At 36.0% G+C, this 19,620-nt stretch overlaps 1 protein-coding gene across 4 annotated transcripts in view; it reads right to left on the bottom strand.

The window, feature by feature from the left end:
* CCSER2 (coiled-coil serine rich protein 2) overlaps positions 1-19,620 on the bottom strand; it is a 68,975-nt gene that overhangs the window by 9,368 nt on the left and 39,987 nt on the right. For 3 of the 4 annotated variants that reach the window (XM_082053734.1, XM_082053736.1, XM_082053735.1), the window contains 3 exons: positions 16,037-16,120; positions 13,483-13,569; positions 12,100-12,198 (listed from right to left, as the gene is read on the bottom strand). In XM_082053734.1, coding sequence (XP_081909860.1) covers positions 12,100-12,198; positions 13,483-13,569; positions 16,037-16,120 — 270 coding nt within the window. Of the gene's footprint in view, positions 1-4,142; positions 4,228-12,099; positions 12,199-13,482; positions 13,570-16,036; positions 16,121-19,620 lie in introns of all 4 variants that reach the window. The other variant, XM_082053737.1, reaches the window with a different exon arrangement.

Raw genomic sequence — 19,620 nt, 5'->3', positions numbered from 1 at the left:
TACTGTTTAGAGCTCTAACTAGAATTTGTGTATATTATCACATCTGTATGCATCAAAAATATTTGCATCCAGGCACATACATGTTAGATATCTAACAAGGAACAACAATGTCACATGATACACTGCATTACATATTTCACCCATGTTGCCCATACTGTTGAATAACCCATCTTCCTAGCAAACCGCTCACAAGCTTGAGAAGCCAAACGACCACGGATTCTTTTTGGAGGGGGGTGGGGAGAAGGATACAAACTCTGCTAAGTCAGTTTTTCATTCTCTGATGGGTTCTGACATCCCTTATCTCACTGCCATGGCACAGGATAAACTGTCATGTCACACGTCTGCAATTGAAGACACAGCCTTACTGAATGGCTACACTGGAAAGTTCATTTTTTACCTCTGAAAAACACCCAGATTTCACACCTTAAGTGTGCAGCATTTGCCAATACCTTAATTTAGGATTTTTTTTCCCCTCTCCTTTTTAGCTAGCTATATTATATTTCAACAGTAGAAAATAGGATTCCACAGTATGAAGTATGACTTCAAATAACAATACAAAACAACCACAATTTTTTTTTTTTAGCCCACCATTCACCACAGCATGAAGGTAGTAAAATAATTGGTAATATGGCATAGTATTTTTTTCTGCACAGTCTGTAGAGAAAGCCCAACTTAAAGAAAAACACTGTCTTTCTCAAGGAAAAATTACTGAAAGCAATGTATAACTACATCAAGGCAGGCATTTCATCCCTGAATACAGATACTTGTCTGTTTGAACATGTATGTCCACATGTAAAATTAAGTTTTGTTTGCTAATATACTCTCAGTTAGGTACAAGAGACATTTCTCTTGTAGTCCAATCTGCAACTACTCCGCTTGGGATAAGGGAGCTTTTCTTAAAAGACGTTTCTTCATATAACTGAATACACATTTCCCATGGAAAAAACCAGATGTATAAAAAGGGCAGCAATGTAAGAATTCCGGGAGATTTTTAATAATTTGTCACTCTTAACATGTCATAGAACTTTCAAGACAATATTCTGAAGAAAGTTTGTTCTGCTAACGCAAACACTTTGTACACCCTACAGAGAACCTGAATCAGTCAATAAAAGTTTGCAAACATTTCACAGTGTTAAGCAACATACCCCTGTTTACAAAACAATGCATAATAAAGCATCACATGCACCTGATTTATAGTCAATGTGCATAGAGCAGCTTTCTTGCTGGTGACAAAAAGCTATGTGTGATTTGCTGGAACTGCTTACATTACCTTTATTTGTAATGCCTACATTACAAGTCTAAATACTTTTTTCATGTAGTGCACAGTAGGTGGAGATGCGAACAACTGCAATGGTTGAGTAACAAAACAGTTCCATGTGCATATCTCTGTGCATAAGCACCTGGGGCCTTGAAAAAGTGATGTAATATTCTTGTATTACAACAAGAGTTCATAATTGCCTTATTGACAACGTGTATCCTCAATGCTGTGTTTCTAGAGCTGCATCATTAAAGCTCCAGAATACAAATGCAAAAATTTTAAGCAAGTTTGATATGTCAGGTTGTATGCTATAGCCTAGAGAAAAATAAAGGACTATTACATAAGAGTTGAGTTCAGGACACATATGGGAGTTATAGGAATAAAATATTAAAAACTAATTATCATTAAAAGTGGAAAATATACATCCAATTCTAAAATGTCTTCACAAAGTGCAGTGATATTGTAAGTTCATGGGGCAAATTACACAGTAGGTATATGACCACTGTAACTGGTGCTGATAGAGAAGAACTCTAAGCATATTATGGTATTGTAATATTACACAGCAGGGATATGTTACCTGTCCTCTACAGCAGTAGTAAAATCACATTGCAGTAGATAAGCGGTGAAATATGAACAGTTTACTGATTTATATCCTCATAATCTACAGTGATTGTAACTGATCTCTGTATCCATCAGCTACCAACAACACAGTGAAGAAATCTGCAGAATTCACCAGTGCAGATGATATTTTAGGTTTGGTATCCAGAAGTTAGAGAATAAATGCTTAAATTCCAAGATCTCGCAGAAAACATAGGCAAACAAAAACTGAGAATACTTCATGTTCCCACCACCTTCTCTGTATTATCATAGAAGAAACCAACATTGACTTTAAGGCTGTTCTGTTCTCGGTGGCATTACCCAGCTTACCACTTGCCTCAAACCCCACGTTTGGCATTCCGTACAAGCACAAAAAACAACAGACCTAAAACCACTGAACTGTGGGAAGAGGTAATGTGGGGAAAGAAGGATGCTAGTGATAACTGCACTAATGTTCTACTTTATGGGACTCTTCACACAGTGATAAGTCATTGATTTTGCAAGTGTCAGTGAAAGCATCCAAGAAACCTCCTAGTTTATACTGCACTTTTACTCTTGGTATATATCTTTTGATCAAACCTGAAAAATAAAGGCTAGGAACACTCAGTTATAGGAAACTTTTTTTTTTCCTAGGCAGTACGTTAATTGTAATTAATGTTAATTACTCAAGTGCCAGTATTAATCTACTTTATTTACTTTACTAGTAATTCATAGAATTTAATGTATGAGATGTATACTAAAAAAATCCAGCCTGCTTTAGTAATGGAAGTTTGCTACGGAATCCCTGAATAAGAAGCTGCTGTCGCTAGTGGAGGAATGAGGTGGAGGCTCAAAAAAACGGTAAGAGATTAGCAAAGTTTTCTTCTTCAGTCAAGTGGTCAGTGTGAATTGTGTCACATCACATCTGGCAGCTCAGACACCATCCTCTCGTTTGGACTGTCTGATCAGTGAGTCTCCAAAAATGTGACATTATATGCTCCTCAGGTCTAAAATATATTTTTTTCTTTTTTAAACTCAGATTCTCTGCTGATAGGACAGCAAAATAGCCAGGCTGTGCTACTGCTGGCACTCTCCCCAAAAACAGAAGACAGGATGATCCATCAGCTTTAGGGGTTCTATGTTCATTTCACACACACAGAGTCCCACATCAAACATGAGCAGAAAATGAAGCATTGCATAGAGAAAAGCCTATGAAACAGGCTGTGCATTCCTGATGAGTTGTTTAAATGAACATTGTCACAGAAACATCAAGAGAGTATTTGAAACACAATGTACAAAATACTTTACACAATAGTTTCTTTTTCTAGTAATTGAAATAAATTGGGATTATTGCAAACTGTAAGCTTAGTTTTCCAAGGTGCAGCTTACTTGTCAGATTTCCATTAGCCCTGGAAATCTTACTTTGTTTCCATAATTTTACTTTTTCTTTATTTCTTGTCCAAATACACTCTTGGGCTTTGCTAGGCGAACACACTGTAATTCTGTAATTACAGTACATTTTAAAAATATAACTTTAGCTTTACAAACTAGTTATATTTATTTGAACAATTATCTGTTTATAACGCAATACCAAAGCACAAAATAAGACTTACCATTTCTCTATGTCTATGTAAGCATACAGTTTTAAAATCAGCAATTGTCTTTTGTTTTGCAGATCCAAGCCAAGAGAACAAATGCAGCTCATATCAGCCCACATTGTAGCTAGCACACAAGGAACGTTAATAAATCATGCAAGTTTTGCAACAGCCACTTCAGTGTATTAGAAGCCTTTTTACAACAAATACTGAGAGGGGAAAAAAAATTAGTTTCAGGGAAGCCATTCTGAAAAGTCAAAACTTCTCGTGAGAGGCAATGAAACCAACACTTTCTGACCAACATTTTTATGTACATCTACAACACGTTTATGTAAATACATCCACGTATGCACGCATGCAGACTTATGAGCAAACAAAACACATACACAAACAGGACTGTATATTACAGCCATGAAAAAGGAAGGGAAAATGCAGCAAGCAAGATTTATGTTAAGACAAGACTGGACACAAGGGCCTACTCGGGTTTGCCTGAAGAACTGCTGAAGTAAATCAGCGTTTAATAACTGTTATAAAGCTATAGGTTGTAGCTGCTCATACGCTGGCCGAAGGAAGCACGTTGGTTAGCCACAGACTATTGTGGATGCCTGGAAATCTGCCTGACAGAGAAGGATACTAGGAGATGAAGGGTGCGTGCAAAGGGGAAGCTGCTACGGGAGGACGGTGAGGGAGATGAGTGAGAGGTACAGACTCACTCTGTCTGCGGTGCGGTGGAACAGTCCGAGGGATGCCCTGGAATGAGCCCTGCCAGGGAGAGAAGGAGGGAGCAGAATACGCACCCTGTGCAGAAAGAGAGAGGGGGAGAAGTATAATAAAAAAAGAGAACAGGGAAAAAACAAAAAACCAAAAACCCAAAAAACAAGACAGCAAAAAGCCACACCATTCTTTTTTCCCCCAGAAAGGTATAATTGTATTTCCCAGTTGTTCTACTTTGTAAAAGCAAACACTACACGCTACTGAAGCCCAGAGAAAAAATAACATTGTGATGCTCTAAACTAGTCAGAAATCTTACAAAATACCTCAATTTTTATTCAGTATATATATGCACACATTTCTTTTAAAGATGTTTTTAAGGGAAAAGTATGGTAGCAGAGCTTTTCACATAAAAATACTTACTAAAAATTGTAGCTTTACAGCTTTCAAAAATGTTTTTAAATGCCTCAGCAAGCAGTAAGTTGCTTAGTATTCATCTACTGGAGAACCAGTCAGCTTCTGTTTACAACAAACAACTTCTAATGCATAGAAACAGATTTTCTAGCAAATCCTGGTACTTTAGACTCCATTTCACTCATATCTGACAGCATTATTAAATGTGAAAGAGTAGAGGTGACATGACTCGCACTTTGCTCTTGCGGTTGAGCCTTCAGAGCACAGCGCACACCAGTGTCGGGCAGGGTTCGCCTGTCCCATGTTTCAGATGACCACAAAGTAACACATTGTGGTTGCTGCATTCACAAAACAAGAAACTAATTTTATGCAGGCCATCTTTATATCTTTGCCTTTAAAAGAAACCTATCCAAGCTGGAACTGCCCTCTTGAATTACATAATCTTGATTTGCTTTTTCAGCGAGACAGGTTTCAGTCTTTCCATCCCCTTCACCATTTAGCAGCTGAAAACTTCTGCTTTTGTGAGTTCTGGAATATTAGTGCCAACAGTAAGGACTGCCATTGCCTCCTGGTTACTGGCAGATACCAACAGCAACCAGTCGTAGCTACACTTCCAGACAGCAGGCAGAGATCTCTGAATGAACATCTATATCAAAGGAAGCAGGAACAGTTTGCCCCTCCTGTCCAGTTTTTCTGCTGACATATCTGCTGCAGATCACACTGCCAGGGCTGGGCAAGCAAAGAAGTATTCTATTTCCATACTATTTTTAAAAGACCATTAAGCATCACATTATTTCTATAAATAAAGATTCTGCTTTTATTTATCCTGGCAGAATTTTAAACCCTTCCATGACCTTCCAGTTATTCAAATCTAGTTAGATCTCATCCACCACTCTCCCAAGTTTCAGTACTGCTAAGATGTAACTTAATAATACTTGCATAGTCAAGCCTTAGAATTTGCTGACAAGAACATTTTTAAACTAGAACAGGAAACAAAGACAATCTGATAAGACTTCTTTATTTTTCTTCAGAAGCTGAGATAGAACAATTACTGGAGCAAAATCCAAGGAAAAAATGAAAGTTCTTTAACCTGATTATCTCTAGATGGAGATACTGATTACCTCACATGTTCTTACAGTTCTCCATCAGTAGCCATTAACATCAATACAATTTATAGACTGCTGCATGAAAGAACAGTGCTGGCTTCAGACAGGCAATATTACAAAATAATATGTTGCATTAGCCGAGTAGGTATTAAATAGAGAAATACTCCTGGGAACAAAATTAATCAATCAATGATTGATTAGACATTAACAAATGCTTTGGTTTTTCACAGCACTGTACAGAAGAACGCTTCATTTTCCAGGCTTGTTCACCTTCCATCCTAAATTGTGTCAGGGTGGTAGAGCAAAAATTAAAAAATTATTTCCTTTTTCTACACATAAATAGTAAAAAAGACAGTATCATCAGGCATACGTCTCATCTTGTGGAGACTTGAGTTAGCAATAGGCTTTTTCCAGACTTCTTTGAAATATTTAATGCAATAAATTAAGAAGGGGGGTGTAAATTTTATATCGTCTCCCTTCCTCTCTCTAAAAAGAGAGATTAAGACAAGAACTTGCAGAACAACAGTCTCCAGAGTTTACACTGCTCCACACAGGCAAGTGTCAAATAAGTATCAGATTTCTTACTTAATAAATAAAATCATAACAAGCATTGTTTAATTGTACATCAAATAAGGTAATTAAAATTAACACAATTTGAACTAAGCAAGGACCAGGGAATACATCACTGGGAACTTATTAAGATGGGTCTTATGAATTACACTGATTTTACAAATAAAGGTTGCATCTATCCCATAGATACAGCACATTAACAGAAGTATCTGCAGGTATGCCTGGCTTATTTTAATAGCATTTTACAAAACTCCAGTAAATTTACAAAGCCTTTTTTCTTTAAACAACAACTCACATTCATCCCCTTCTATTAGTCAAATGTGTGCTGAAGTTCCCAAGAAATCCAAAGAACAGGAAAAAAGAAACATGCACTAATAAGCACGTATCCTCAGATTATGGTACATATTCAAAATACACTGTAAGTGTGGCAGTTTCCTACTAAATATATGGAAGAAGAAAAACCTGAATCACAATTTATTTTATGCTTGATTATTAAAAGTCTATAAAACCCAAAAGCAAACAATGCTAGAATTTAAAGATAAGAACAACTTACCTCAGCTTCTATTAAAACAAACAAAAAACTCTACTAAAAATAAACCAAATACACCCAGCCATATACACAAAAAAAAATTTGATGGGATTCTTCTGGGTTCTGAAGCCTTGTCTGATGCAAGTTGTTCCACTTGAACTTTAATGTGACACAGCAGTCAGAAAACAGCTCCTCCATGCACCTGTTATGTATATCCAGCCACTAAACTTAAATCCCATTCTTCTCATTTCCCAGATACTGGAACTGTGAAACAGCAAAAGCATCCCAAAAGACAAGTGATTCCAAATTTTAAACACTAGGCAAAACAGGAGACTCAGGAGTGGAAAAATAAGAGCGGCTGAATTAAAGAAGTGTACAAAGCAGAACAAAGTGAAGAACTTTTTTCAGAGATCCTGGCAAATTGTACAATTGCTGCTGAACACTTTATGAAGTTCTGACCCTAACTGCACTACAAAACCTGTTTGTTTTAAAGGCTTCTAAGAAGATTTTAAGGCTAGAATTTTCCATTGTTATAAAGAGACCTCAACACTACAATAAGCAATCAGATGAACAATAGCAATTGCTTCTGCCAGAAAACAACAAGATAAATATTTAAGCTATTGTCACATAGCAATTTTAGGCCAACAGCCAAATAGTCCAGCTCTTTTCTCAGGAATACCCCAATATCCAAAACTGCTACGGCATTCAGAAAAGTCTTTTCTGCTGCAGAAACACAAATACAGGAAAGATCCATTTTCATCCATACAGCTGGAGCCTTTGAGTACTTCCAAAACCAGAGTTTTTGCTGTGCCTCACCCAGCATTGCCAGGTGTCTCATACAAACTCAGAGCTCCACATCAAAAGCAAACCTAGAATGACATTCTTCAAGTATCAACGCAAACAAGATGTTTTTGCAGCAGTGTCTCCTTGCCAGACTAGCACCTGGATAAGAGATTACAAATGAGCAGTTCCAACATGCAATAATCTTTTTGGAAGTGTTCAGGTCAAAAAAAAACAAACCCAAAACAAACCCCAAAAGTCTTATATGCTGGTTTACACTAAACCAACAAGAATTGCCTGTGAAATGTTTAAAGGAACGCTCTTCCGTGCATGTGCCCATGTGTTATACACTGTTACTGTAACAGAGCAAAAAACATGCACAACACAACAACCTAGTCCAGATGTCGTTCTTTCTCAGCAAGAATCTACATTTCATGGATCAGCAAGTGAAGACCAAAGTATTGGACAGCAAGAGAAACCTGGGCTGAACATGAGGATAAATACTAATATAGTGACTAGAATTCGAAACCTGGGAGTTTAAATTTAAAGCTTATATATGCTTTGACTATGCAACTATAAAGGTACGGTGGAAGGAGATACTCAAAGACATCGTACAGGAAGACAGCCCAAGTATTAAGAAGGTTCATCAAAATAACCGACGTGAAAGGCTTTGGAATGACAAACCGGAACAATACTCCAATGGAACACAAAGAATATCTCTCAGTGCAGAAGCAGAGATGTAGCAAAGAACAAGAATAGGCAGGCTCCTAGGAAAACTGAGTTTGTTGTCATTTTGCCAGAGACAGGAATTAATTTGTACACCTATTTAGGAAGCAAAAATCATTCTCATCACTCCGTACTATTCTAAGACTACGGAGAAAAATCAGCTTTTACTGTATACTACCTACTGTTGCAAGGCATGGAAGCACACCCATGAACTCGGAGGAGCTGTGTTATCCTAAGGAACTGGACCTCAGGGGCCACAATCCTTCACAGACAGCTTTGTCCCTATTCAGATTTTGTAGTTTCCTTGCTTGCCTTTTACTCCTTAGCATCTGCACACAACCTTTCCAGTCTGAGAAGCCAAATGGCAACATAAACTTGACATCTAACCCCTTTACTCTCAATCTTTAAAAAATATGTCGGTATTTAGAATTACAGAACCAATATTGCAAAGCCTGTGAGACAACTGTGGTAGCAGATGCTCACGTTTTCATTTTTTGTAGGCTTTGTCCATCATCATAAATTTCTTCAGGTAATTTTATGTTCAATAACTCCTTCCAGGTTGGTGTTTTGGGTATTTTTTTTTTTTCCCCATGATAGTTAAATGATAGGCATAAGTTAATTGCAAGTGAACACAGTTTAAGATCTATGAGTAATCCTTCTAGAAATGTCATGGACTACTCTGCCAGTGCATACGTGTACAAACCTTTATCCTGAGGATGGCTAACCAAAAATAATGTTTCCCTCTAAATTATCATTGTTTGTACAAACAGTTTAATGCAGTTTTGAGCACACTGTCACAACACTGCTTGCAACAAACACCACGTAGCATGCAAGGTGGCCAGGTAATAGGTTAATTCTTAATAAGCTCAATTTTCAAAACATTCATTTTCAGCCACTAGGTTGTATTACATGGAGTACTACATTCCAAGGATTAACCTAACGTTACATAACTTCCATTTATGTACATATTTACCTCTAAATAGGAAAAAAACTCTAAAAGTACTTCCAGAAACTATGTGCAGTCCCTAAAGAGAATAACCCCAGACAAGTTTATACTTTGACATCAAGATATCAATTTTTTTAGAAATATCTGGTAATAAAGAAACAGACACAAATGTGATTTTCTAAAAAGAATGTTTAATGATATTCACTTGCCTGTTTATTGGGAGAACTAAGAAGTGATGAGAAATACTAGCTGTTTCAAATGGACAGTAGAACTGCAATAAATTACTGCAATTCATACAGCCTTTAATTAAAAAGTGAAATCTTTTAATAACCAATTTCCCCTCTCGCTTTTTCCTAGTTTATTCTATTGTCTGTTCTTTACAAAACACTACATTAACAGTGTTGGTTAAGCACATTTCTGGAAACCTTTAAAGTATTTCTTGAAACAATAAATTCTTGTGTGTTCCTAGACTATTATTTATGCTTCTAGAATCAATACTGTATCAGGTCTGCTAGAATTTGTAAACTGTCAGAATAATCCTGGAAGTTATGATACTCTAAAGTAACTTCCTGATATTCACCATCATTTAAAGTTACTTACAGGTCAAAACTTAAAGGAAAAAATGAACTAGTTGAAAATTCATCAACTTTGATAACTATTAACAAGCTTAAAGAAGCAAGAAACTTATGACTCCAAGCAGATGTACTCTTACTGCCAAGATTTCAATTACTATTTGGTTTTTTAAAAGTGTAGCCTACATAAAAATCTTCATTTCATAAACATTAACTACATTTCATAAGTCATACCACCTTTAGGATTAATAAATGTGATTTCTCCCAGCCTGTGCTCTCAGTTCAAGATAATTATATTAAACTGAACAGGAATGTTACTAAAGCCCAACATTATTTTCTGTAAGAGGTTTTGTTTAGTGAGAATGCATTTTACTCAGGTGTCTCCTGCTATTTCCATTTATCCTACTCCTGCCTCAAGAAAATAGAGCCAATTGTCTCTCCTTTCTATGGTAAGTGACAGTTTATGTCACTGGGTTCCAGATCAACGATGATTTCATGCCAAGGCCTTTTGAACATTTATACCTCTATTAAGCCATGCCAGGAAACATATCAATGCCCTTTAAGAAATCTCACATTAAGGAGCTCCTATCAATTTATAATGAGATGTTTATAATTTCTAATGAGATGTTTATAATGTACATGTAATGAGCATACACCTACACACATATGTATGTGTACCATATACATATGTATATATATATCCACACACATACACACACCCAACCATGAATACAGGAGAGGATACAGCAGGGAAACTTAAAAAAAAAAAAAAAAAACCAACAAAAAACAAAACAAAACAACAACAACAAAAGCACACCATATTTTCCCTTAACTCAAATTTCCTCAGGACAAAAAAGTTTTGTTTTTAACAAAGCTACTAAATAATTTAGAAGAAATATCCTTCAACCTGACCGAGCCAGACAATTGGGCTAAATGACTTTTACCTGAGATAACAATCCCCATTCACTATCTTCTCCAATGTCTTTGTCCTATCAATTAATACCACGGATTGCTTGAACTAAATCTTCTGTAGTTTGCAACTAACTTTCAATAGTTACTAATCTGTTTCTGAATTTGTGGAAAATGATATGAAAAAAAGGAACACGGAAACAATAGCCACTAACCCAGTAACAGCATAACGCACAAAAATATCAAATGAAGATCACCGGGATAAGAAACTAAAACTTGGAAAACAGAAACAATACAAGGGCTCAAAAGCTACAACGTAACAGGAAAAGAGGAACAAATGAGATAAACATCAAACATCTTACACATACTTTCTGGAACAGAGGTGTCAGATCAAACTAAAGGTTACTTAACGTTAAGATCTCTATACATGCGTTCATATCAGACAGGAAACCGTCGGAAAGCTTCATCTCAACAGGACAAGGGTGTTTGCTACCACCCGGTGAACACACAGTGGGGTTGTATTTCTATCCTAGCACTAGTACTTTAGAAGGACAGCAGGAGTGATCTATCTTTACTTACAATCTTACATTAAGTAACTTCAGGCAGGTTAAAAATAAACAAAAAACATCTAACCCTTTAATGTTTTAAAGAAATCTCTTAAGACTCTCAAGCTAGAGCACAAGCTTCAAGAACCAAAGACTATTTGCTGATGACTGACAAAAACCTTGCTCATCATTCAAAAATAATTCCTTACCATATATGATATAAAATGTTGTCCCACCCCCATCTCTATTATTCTATTAGTATTCCATGAAGAACGCCAAGTTATGAATAATGGAAGCAAATGTGATCCATGCAACAACATATGGGAATGACAATGTCCTTTGTCAAAGTGATTTTCACACAATAATTTTTCTAATGAGTCAAGTTCTTCAAATAAATGATTAATAAAAATATTAACTTTTGTTTTTACACTTATGGACTGAAGCTTGGAATATGCTGTAGCTTTTCCTCCACAAATGTGAGCACAGCAATGATGATAATTTAACCAGAAAAACAACAACAACAAAATATACAGCTACCTATGACTTTAAAGTCAAGATATAGGAAAATATCTATTATTAGATATACAGCTTGGGTTGACTGTAATTTAAATAGTGCAGAGGGTGATTATTTTAATAAGAGATTTATAAAGTTTAATTACTTATTTTAAAAGAAATGTTTGTAACAAATATTTATCTAAAAGGCTTGCAAAAGAATGCAAGGAATGCAGTGGAGGAAGGACGCCGCTCTCATGCAGCATAGAACCTCTCACACGATGCCAACTGGTGTAACAGCAAATGTCATAAGCTTGGGGAATGAAATGCAGAAAGTCACATCCAAGAAGGAATGGCACATTTTACTCACAGAACTCCTCCTCCAGGAGGTTTGCGTAAATTTGTCAGCATACATGCACGCTGTCCCTTTAGGTTTTTGGCTGTCTTTCTGGCAGTTACATTTAGTGGCCTTAATCATCCCAAAAAAAGAGAAAGAGAAAGGAGAATTAGTTAGAAAATAACTAAGACGCTTGAAAAGCACAGTCAAGATCCAGTATTCAAACATCATGTATTACTTGGAAATGCAGCATAATATGATTAAAATGTAAAAACTAGTCTTTACAGTGATGCACAACTACAAATATACCACAAAATATATTTAGAAATAATTTAGAACAAATTTTGACTTTTGGAAAGGGTTTTTGATTCACCTAGATTTCTGAAGCACCACATTCTTTAAGCCACCTTTCAATAATTATGAATAAAAGTTTTAGCCATCCTTACAGCAGAGCTCCTTAGCTGTGACAAAGTTTTCAGATACTACAGTAATTAGGTTTATCGCCTACCAGGAAGGAGTGATTTCATTAGAGTCACGCAAGACTGTCTCCAGACATGATAAATAAATATGGTGTGCATCCCTTGGCATTTCACCTACCCTACTTTTAATATCTTGCTGTGGCTTGAAAACATGGGGCTCTTTTATAAGAATTGTCACAGCAGGTGAGTTTACCAGAACCAAATGCAGAGACAGGCATGGCAAAATCCAAAGTTCACTTAGAACAAGAGCTAAAAGCGAAAAGGCATATGATATTTTTGTTTGTATGTGTCTGCCTCAACCTGATTTATGATAAGAGTGCCCCCATAACTTGTATTTATTTGGCCAATTTAATCTTACTATTCAACATTGTTTAGTTTTAAAAAAGAATCAACCTTGAATATTACCTCACTTGGCCTTAAATTCTGTGGTGGAAATCTTTATTGAAGTAAGGAACAGTAGGGGAAAGGAGAGGGGAGAAAAACAAAACTTCAAGCAGAATTATAGGCCTGATACTTGTTAATTTTTATCATAGTTTAAGCATAAAGTGCCTTATCTTTGCTCATTGCTATTTCTGAACAGCTTCTATCATTTTATGTTTAAAGCGTTTGTTTTGGAAATGAAATATATCTAACAATCATATAAATATCTTTGCTTAGTGTCACACATACAAATTATGAGTCACCTACAGAATTAAAGGTCCCAGGTGTACAGCTGAACACACACTAGAACATGTAGAATTGGTCTGCTAACCAAAATGTTACAGACTCCATGAGACAGGTGGGTCTGAACAGAACCCAAATCTGCCTTGGCTATAGTGAAAGTATAGCAAAAAAAGTTAGACCTCTAGCCCTCCTAAAGCCCTCATAAGAATTACCTATAGAAGTTACACTGCAGTGCATACTTTAAATACCATTAAACATTTAGTGTAATGCTTACAAGTTGATGCTCTAATTGGTTGATTGTTTCATCCTTCTTCTTCAGTTCATCTTTAAGCTGCCTGATCTCATTCAGCAGATCATCCATCTGCAATGGGACAGTGAACAATAACAGGTTTTCTGTAAGTTCTACGCAATCTAAATCAACACTTCTACAGGACATTATATCAGGTGTTCACAGAGGACTGACAGTAACATCAATACGTGGTTTCCTCCCCTTATTCACATGGTGAGATGGGCTGTAACTTGACTAGAAGTCTCTTTAAAAGACAGTTGAGCTGATCCACTAAATTTTCAGGCTATGTGTGTCCTGGTTTTATTAAAAAACAAGTTTCTCTTTTAGTGAATTTGCCTGTCAGCTAAAGCCTTCATATTAGCTGCATCTTCCTAGAGAACTAGATACATGTTTTGGTAAACATAGCAATGGAATGCAAGGTTATTGATAAACATAGATGGACATCTCGCAAGAGGGGCAATGAGAAACTGGTGACCAAGAAACTGACCAACACTCCATTCACGTGAATACTTCATATAAAAGTGGGAGATCATGAGGATCTCGTCCCTTTTTTCCCTTTTGCTTATGGCCGACATTAGGAGAGGACCTTGCTAGTCATCCCTGCGAACTGAGGCCTAGTGAGAGACTGAATCCAGCTCCGGTTGGCTGCAGAGTCCAATCCAGGACTTCGGGTGCCGGCTCTGCCGTTGTTGAGACTTTCAAGATTGGTTTTGTATATTTTGTATTATTTTCTCTATTTTTATTAGTAGCATTAGTAAAACATTTTTAATGTTTCCAACTCTCTTCTCTGTGTCCTTCTTTTCCTCCCGATAGCCTGTCCTTAGTGGGAAGGGGGAGAGGGAGGAGCAAAAAGGGGAAGGGCCGGAGGAGAGGAGGTCAACAATACATCTGCCAGGGTTTGATTGTCACCCCGCAATCAACCCTCGACTGTAAGTAAATCAGCTACATTTTTGGTGCAGTAATTCATCTGTTATACTAGTGAATGGCATCTTGAAGATGAACACCCCTAGCCAAATACTATCTATATGCTTCTTTATACAACAACAAAAAATACTAAAGGTTAAAGATTAAGTGAAAGTATCATTAACATAAAATAAGAGAAACAAAAAAGAAAATCATTTAGAAACATAAGCACAACTATGTTTACTGAATGCAGCAGCACAACTGATTTGAATACATCCTACTAAAAACTGAAGACTTTACACAAAGTTCAGAGACTAAAAAATTTTGGTAAATATCCAAGAATGATTAAAAAAATTTTTTTTTCTTCATCATAACTTAATTTTAACATATTTTATAACTGTGCCATTATATCCAGGCCATAAATTAAGGGGCACACTTCCATTTAGTAGCATACATCCACTATTTCAGTTTCACTGCAGATGTTATTAGTTACTGCTTTAGGACAACACCTAGACTGATTTGCTGGGCAGTTTTTCAAACCACATGACAGCATCAGGTAAAGAAGTAACAATTCAAAATGTCAGTTCAACCCAGCATTTTTTTGTTATTAAGTTAAAAAGTGATACTTTTTCCTCTAGGAAGTCTAAGATTTTGAGGGAGGTGATTGATTGTAGAATGACAAGCACCACAAATGCAGCAGACAGCAATTAAAGAAAAAAGAAGGGCTAAACTTTAATAATGTAGAAAGCAGGGCTGCTAGAGAATGATGCATATGGATCTACAGCTTTGGCAGACCTCGTAATGCCTGAAACCACAATAATGACAGATGACTTTCAAACTGGAATAAGACTGTAAGTGTTCTTGCCTTTCAAGAAGTGTTTCTAATTTCATTATATCTTCAGCAAGTATTGTTCCCCTACCATCAGTGCAGGATTAGTGATCCTTCTGTATTGATTTTACAATAAGAGCCTCAAGCAATGCTATAAAACCTTAGCACTGTAGAAAGCACAACATTACAAGTCTGTGACCATAAAAGATGATCCTTTTTGGAATATCTAATGCGACTGCTTCTTCCTTTAATACCCATTCTAAACCAATAAACACATCTTTGACTTTGTGGGGTTCACATTGTTTTCCAGTTAGGTCTGCAATACTTGCATTATCTCAGGGAAAACTTACTTTAGATGAAGGAATTTTAAACTAAAGTCAACAATAAATGTAATGAAAGATGAAGGGAATAAGTATGGTGTGATTACACTTCAAAGCAAAAATTGTCTTTTTAATTTCTAACACTAATCTATCAGGCAGAGTATTTTTGAAAGAAGTTACTCTTCAGCTGTTAATTCCCACTACTGTTACAAATACCAAAAAAAAGTTATTTTAATTATTTAAACTGTGTTAGCATTTGTAAGTATGTATTTTAACAGCTCAAAGCTTTCCATTTTAACAAAACTAAGAAGATAATGCATATAAACACTTGCTAGGTTTATTTCAATAGATCACTTGCTAGGTTGCATTTAAATAGATCCAAGAAGCAAGAAGCAGTATTTCACAGTGACACAGAACTCTGTGCTTTTTTAAACACAAACACAAAAAAAAAATCTCTTATTCTGTAGAGTAAATCAGTGTCATTTACCTTAAAAGGTGACTCAGCTTCTTGTGGTTCTGGACTTGAGGGAACTGAGAGTGCAATGTCCTGGAGTGACACATTTTCATCGTTCTATTAAAGAATAAAAACAAGAACAAAAGCTCAAACTACTTGTTGAAACAACTCCTTTGCAAACTCACTTTTAAACATGGAAACAAATCATCTCTCTGGGGAACCTGTTACAAAGTTTGACCTCTCTCACTGTGAATTTTCCTTTTTTTCTTCCCCCCAACAGGAAAGCCTCCACTGCTGCAGCATGTGTGCAGTGCCCAAAACAAGGGCCATGAACAGTCTCCCTCCCCTCACAAAGCTGACGGAACAGCTGCAGCTACGTCCAGGTGTGTTGACTTGGCACAAAAATCTGGAAAGAAACAGCCATTGTGTTCAAATATATTGTATCCTATGATTCTATATCAGGTGATGCTATGTGATTTTAAAAGCTTCATTTCCATCAGTATCCATTCAAATACTATGTCTGAGCAATATCAAAATATAGAACCAACATAGTTCAGCTAGGAATTCTTAACTAAAAAAAAAAGCAACATTTGCTACTGGACAGACTAATACAAAATTAATTCACAGCCATCAGAACTTAATATCAATGATAAAAACTGGATCCACACAAGAGTGTTCATTCTTCTGCAATGACAGCCATGAATTCTGAAATTAAGCACCACAGGGAGAAACAGAAACAACCAAAGTTGCCAAAAGATGATTGCCTGGTTATGTTCTGAAGCACTTAACACCCTCATAACAAAAGCAGAGGCAGCTCTGAAGCTGTGGTGCTCAATCCTGAAAAGGTTCAGTAGGTTACAGACGCAAGGTACAAACTGAACAAGTGATGGTGAATTCTTGTGACACATTTTCACGTTGGCACCGTCATGTTGTGTCCAACCCATGCGAGCCACAAAACTACAGTATAATGAAAGTACAGGTATTTTACAGCTATGGAAGATCATAACCCCCGTTTCTTTGATGTAAAAAGATTTTTCCAACTCTTTTCTGTCCATCTCCTACATCTGCTACTTTCTTAAATAAATCAATGAATCTTCTACCTTATTCTCCTTTATTTATGAAGGTTCTTAGAGGGGAGATTCTTTACCCAGTGACCTCACTGCCTAAGCTTGCATTTGTAGAATATAAGAGCAGCATATCCCAAAACCTGACCAAAACCAATCTGAGGCTGAGCCAGCAATTCCCTAAAACCACAAGAATAAAACTGCAGCTTGAATGCTATAAATCAACTAAGGGAAAAAATGCACAATAGACCTATTTATGTTCTTTATGTCTATAAGGTATCTCTTTTGCTTTTTAATCCATATGAAGCATTTCTTATGCATTTTTAACTAAACTGCAAAGAAACACCAAAGAAATTGTCTGGAAGCAAAAAAAAAGAGCAAGAAATTAAAATTGAAGAAATTTTGGCAATTACATTTTTACTTCTTCCTATAGTCACCATTACCTGGAGGCAAAATAAGCCTATCACCAAGCTTAAAAGATAAAAATAGTAAGAACTATCACACAATTCCAAATTGCTTTTACCATACTACAGACAGCTAAATTTAATTTCCATCACTTAAATGTCATCTTGCAGGTTTGGTTTCTTTAAAAACTTCTCGTCTTTATTTTTTTTTCCTAAAGACTATTAATTGTGAGCACAGTCACATTTCAAGGCTTCTGACTCCTCACCAAATCAAACATTTCAGCTTCCACCATCCAACACACAGTTGAACTCAATTCACAAGTAGCTGCTTGTCCCTTCTGGGCAAATCACCAGCAAGTAACAGGCTGATGAGGGAACAGCTTATAGTCTGTTATGAACAAGTGCTAATACAGTGTTTTGAAATAATTTGCACAGTAATATCACAAAGAAACAGCCAATTTAATCCAAAATATTTCTAAAATGCTAGTGGAAATAAGCAGCGATTAGAAGTATAGAATCATTTACAGATTAACAGGTTATATTTTATATTTACCCTATATTCTACATCTAACAGTTCACCGTTTCTTATTTTAAACAACTATTAAAGCAAACACACACACACTCAGAAGAAAAGGTGTATCAGTCACAGTTATAACTGTGAGGGAGTAATCATGGGAATGGAAAAAAAACAACACACAAGACAAACTATTTCAAGCAAAAGTATCTTGCATGGCTTTTAAGCTCTAATACCTTTGATATACCTTCTATTCCCATTAAAATGCATACAAGTGGAGCAATAAAAAAAGAATCTACAACAGCAGATTAAGACATAATTGCAAAGAAAGCCAGTGTGCCACATATTCTCTGGTGCTTTAAATCAAGTACTCCAGCCTGTGCTATACCCGACCAATATCAGCTAGCAAACCAAGAACTAAGGTCACTTGCATCAATTCCCTTACCACTGTCTGAATTATCATAATAAATATAATGAACACAGGGCAAGTGAAAAAAAAAAAAAAATCAGTTCTAACACTGTTAGTGGAAACTTAAGGATTCTATTGTGAATGTATGCTAGGATTAATCTATAAACCTTTTCTTCTTTTGCTTTTCTTTCTTGCTTATCATAATGCTAAAATGAGATGGGGGGGAAAAACAGATCAGTAGAATAAGGCTATCCATGCAAAAAAAAAAAATTATAATTGGCAAAAAAACAACAGAATTGGCAAAACAAATGCAATTGGTTATACCCATATGCTGGTTTTGGTAGCCTAGAAATTATGTGATAAGATATCATCACATTTTGGAAACTGAGAGAACATACACTTTTTATCTTTAGGTAAAATTTCAATAAACTTTTTAAAGGCATCATCACGTTGCAATAGGCAATATAAAAAGCTGTTACCTGTTGGTTATCACCTGACTAACAGTTTTACAACACTATTTATTCTACTGCAAGCATGTCTTCAGAGCAGTTGTGCTAATCTTGTGCCAAATGTAAAACATGCTTGCAAAAAAAAGAACTCTGGATAGGTTTTTTAGCCATATCAAACCCAAATGTTTATCAAGTGCACTGAAAAATAAGTTCCACTCATAAATATAAGCAGCAAACATTTTAATCTAATTTCCTCAGCAGAAGAATGCGCTTGAAAAACACAACAGTATTAAAAGGAAAAAATAGTTGCTAATCTTTGTAACTATTTCCTAAATTTAAAACATTGCAACAAACATCTCAAATCTCATACATTCTGCCGTTCCTAGAACAGTTATTTTTAAACATTACTGACAGTTTAGGCATGAAAATAACCTGCAGTATGTAAAGTGACAGAGGGCTTATGTGGCAGACATAACATTAGTTATGCAGGGATAGTCTTCAGTTATAGATTATTTCAACCTAATATAAATTCATATATGTATTTGCATGCAATGTTTAACTAAGAATATACTCATTCAAGAAACAGTCAAGTAATACAGTAGTGAGTGATCATTTCACAGTTCTTTTCTTGTTGCTCCAAGTATCACAGACCCATTTGAATCACCACCGGTCCACAGTGATTTTCAACTCAATCACTTACATACACTTCATCTTTTGGCCAGCTTGGGGTGGTCCCTCTGTCATAAACTGACTTACCCACATGCCGCAGGATACGTT

This window comes from Streptopelia decaocto (assembly GCF_964273445.1).
Source record: "Streptopelia decaocto genome assembly, chromosome: 5".
Taxonomy (NCBI): Eukaryota; Metazoa; Chordata; class Aves; order Columbiformes; family Columbidae; genus Streptopelia; species Streptopelia decaocto.
The sequence above is the reverse complement of the archived record's forward strand: the minus strand, read 5'-3'. Positions and strand labels throughout refer to the sequence as shown.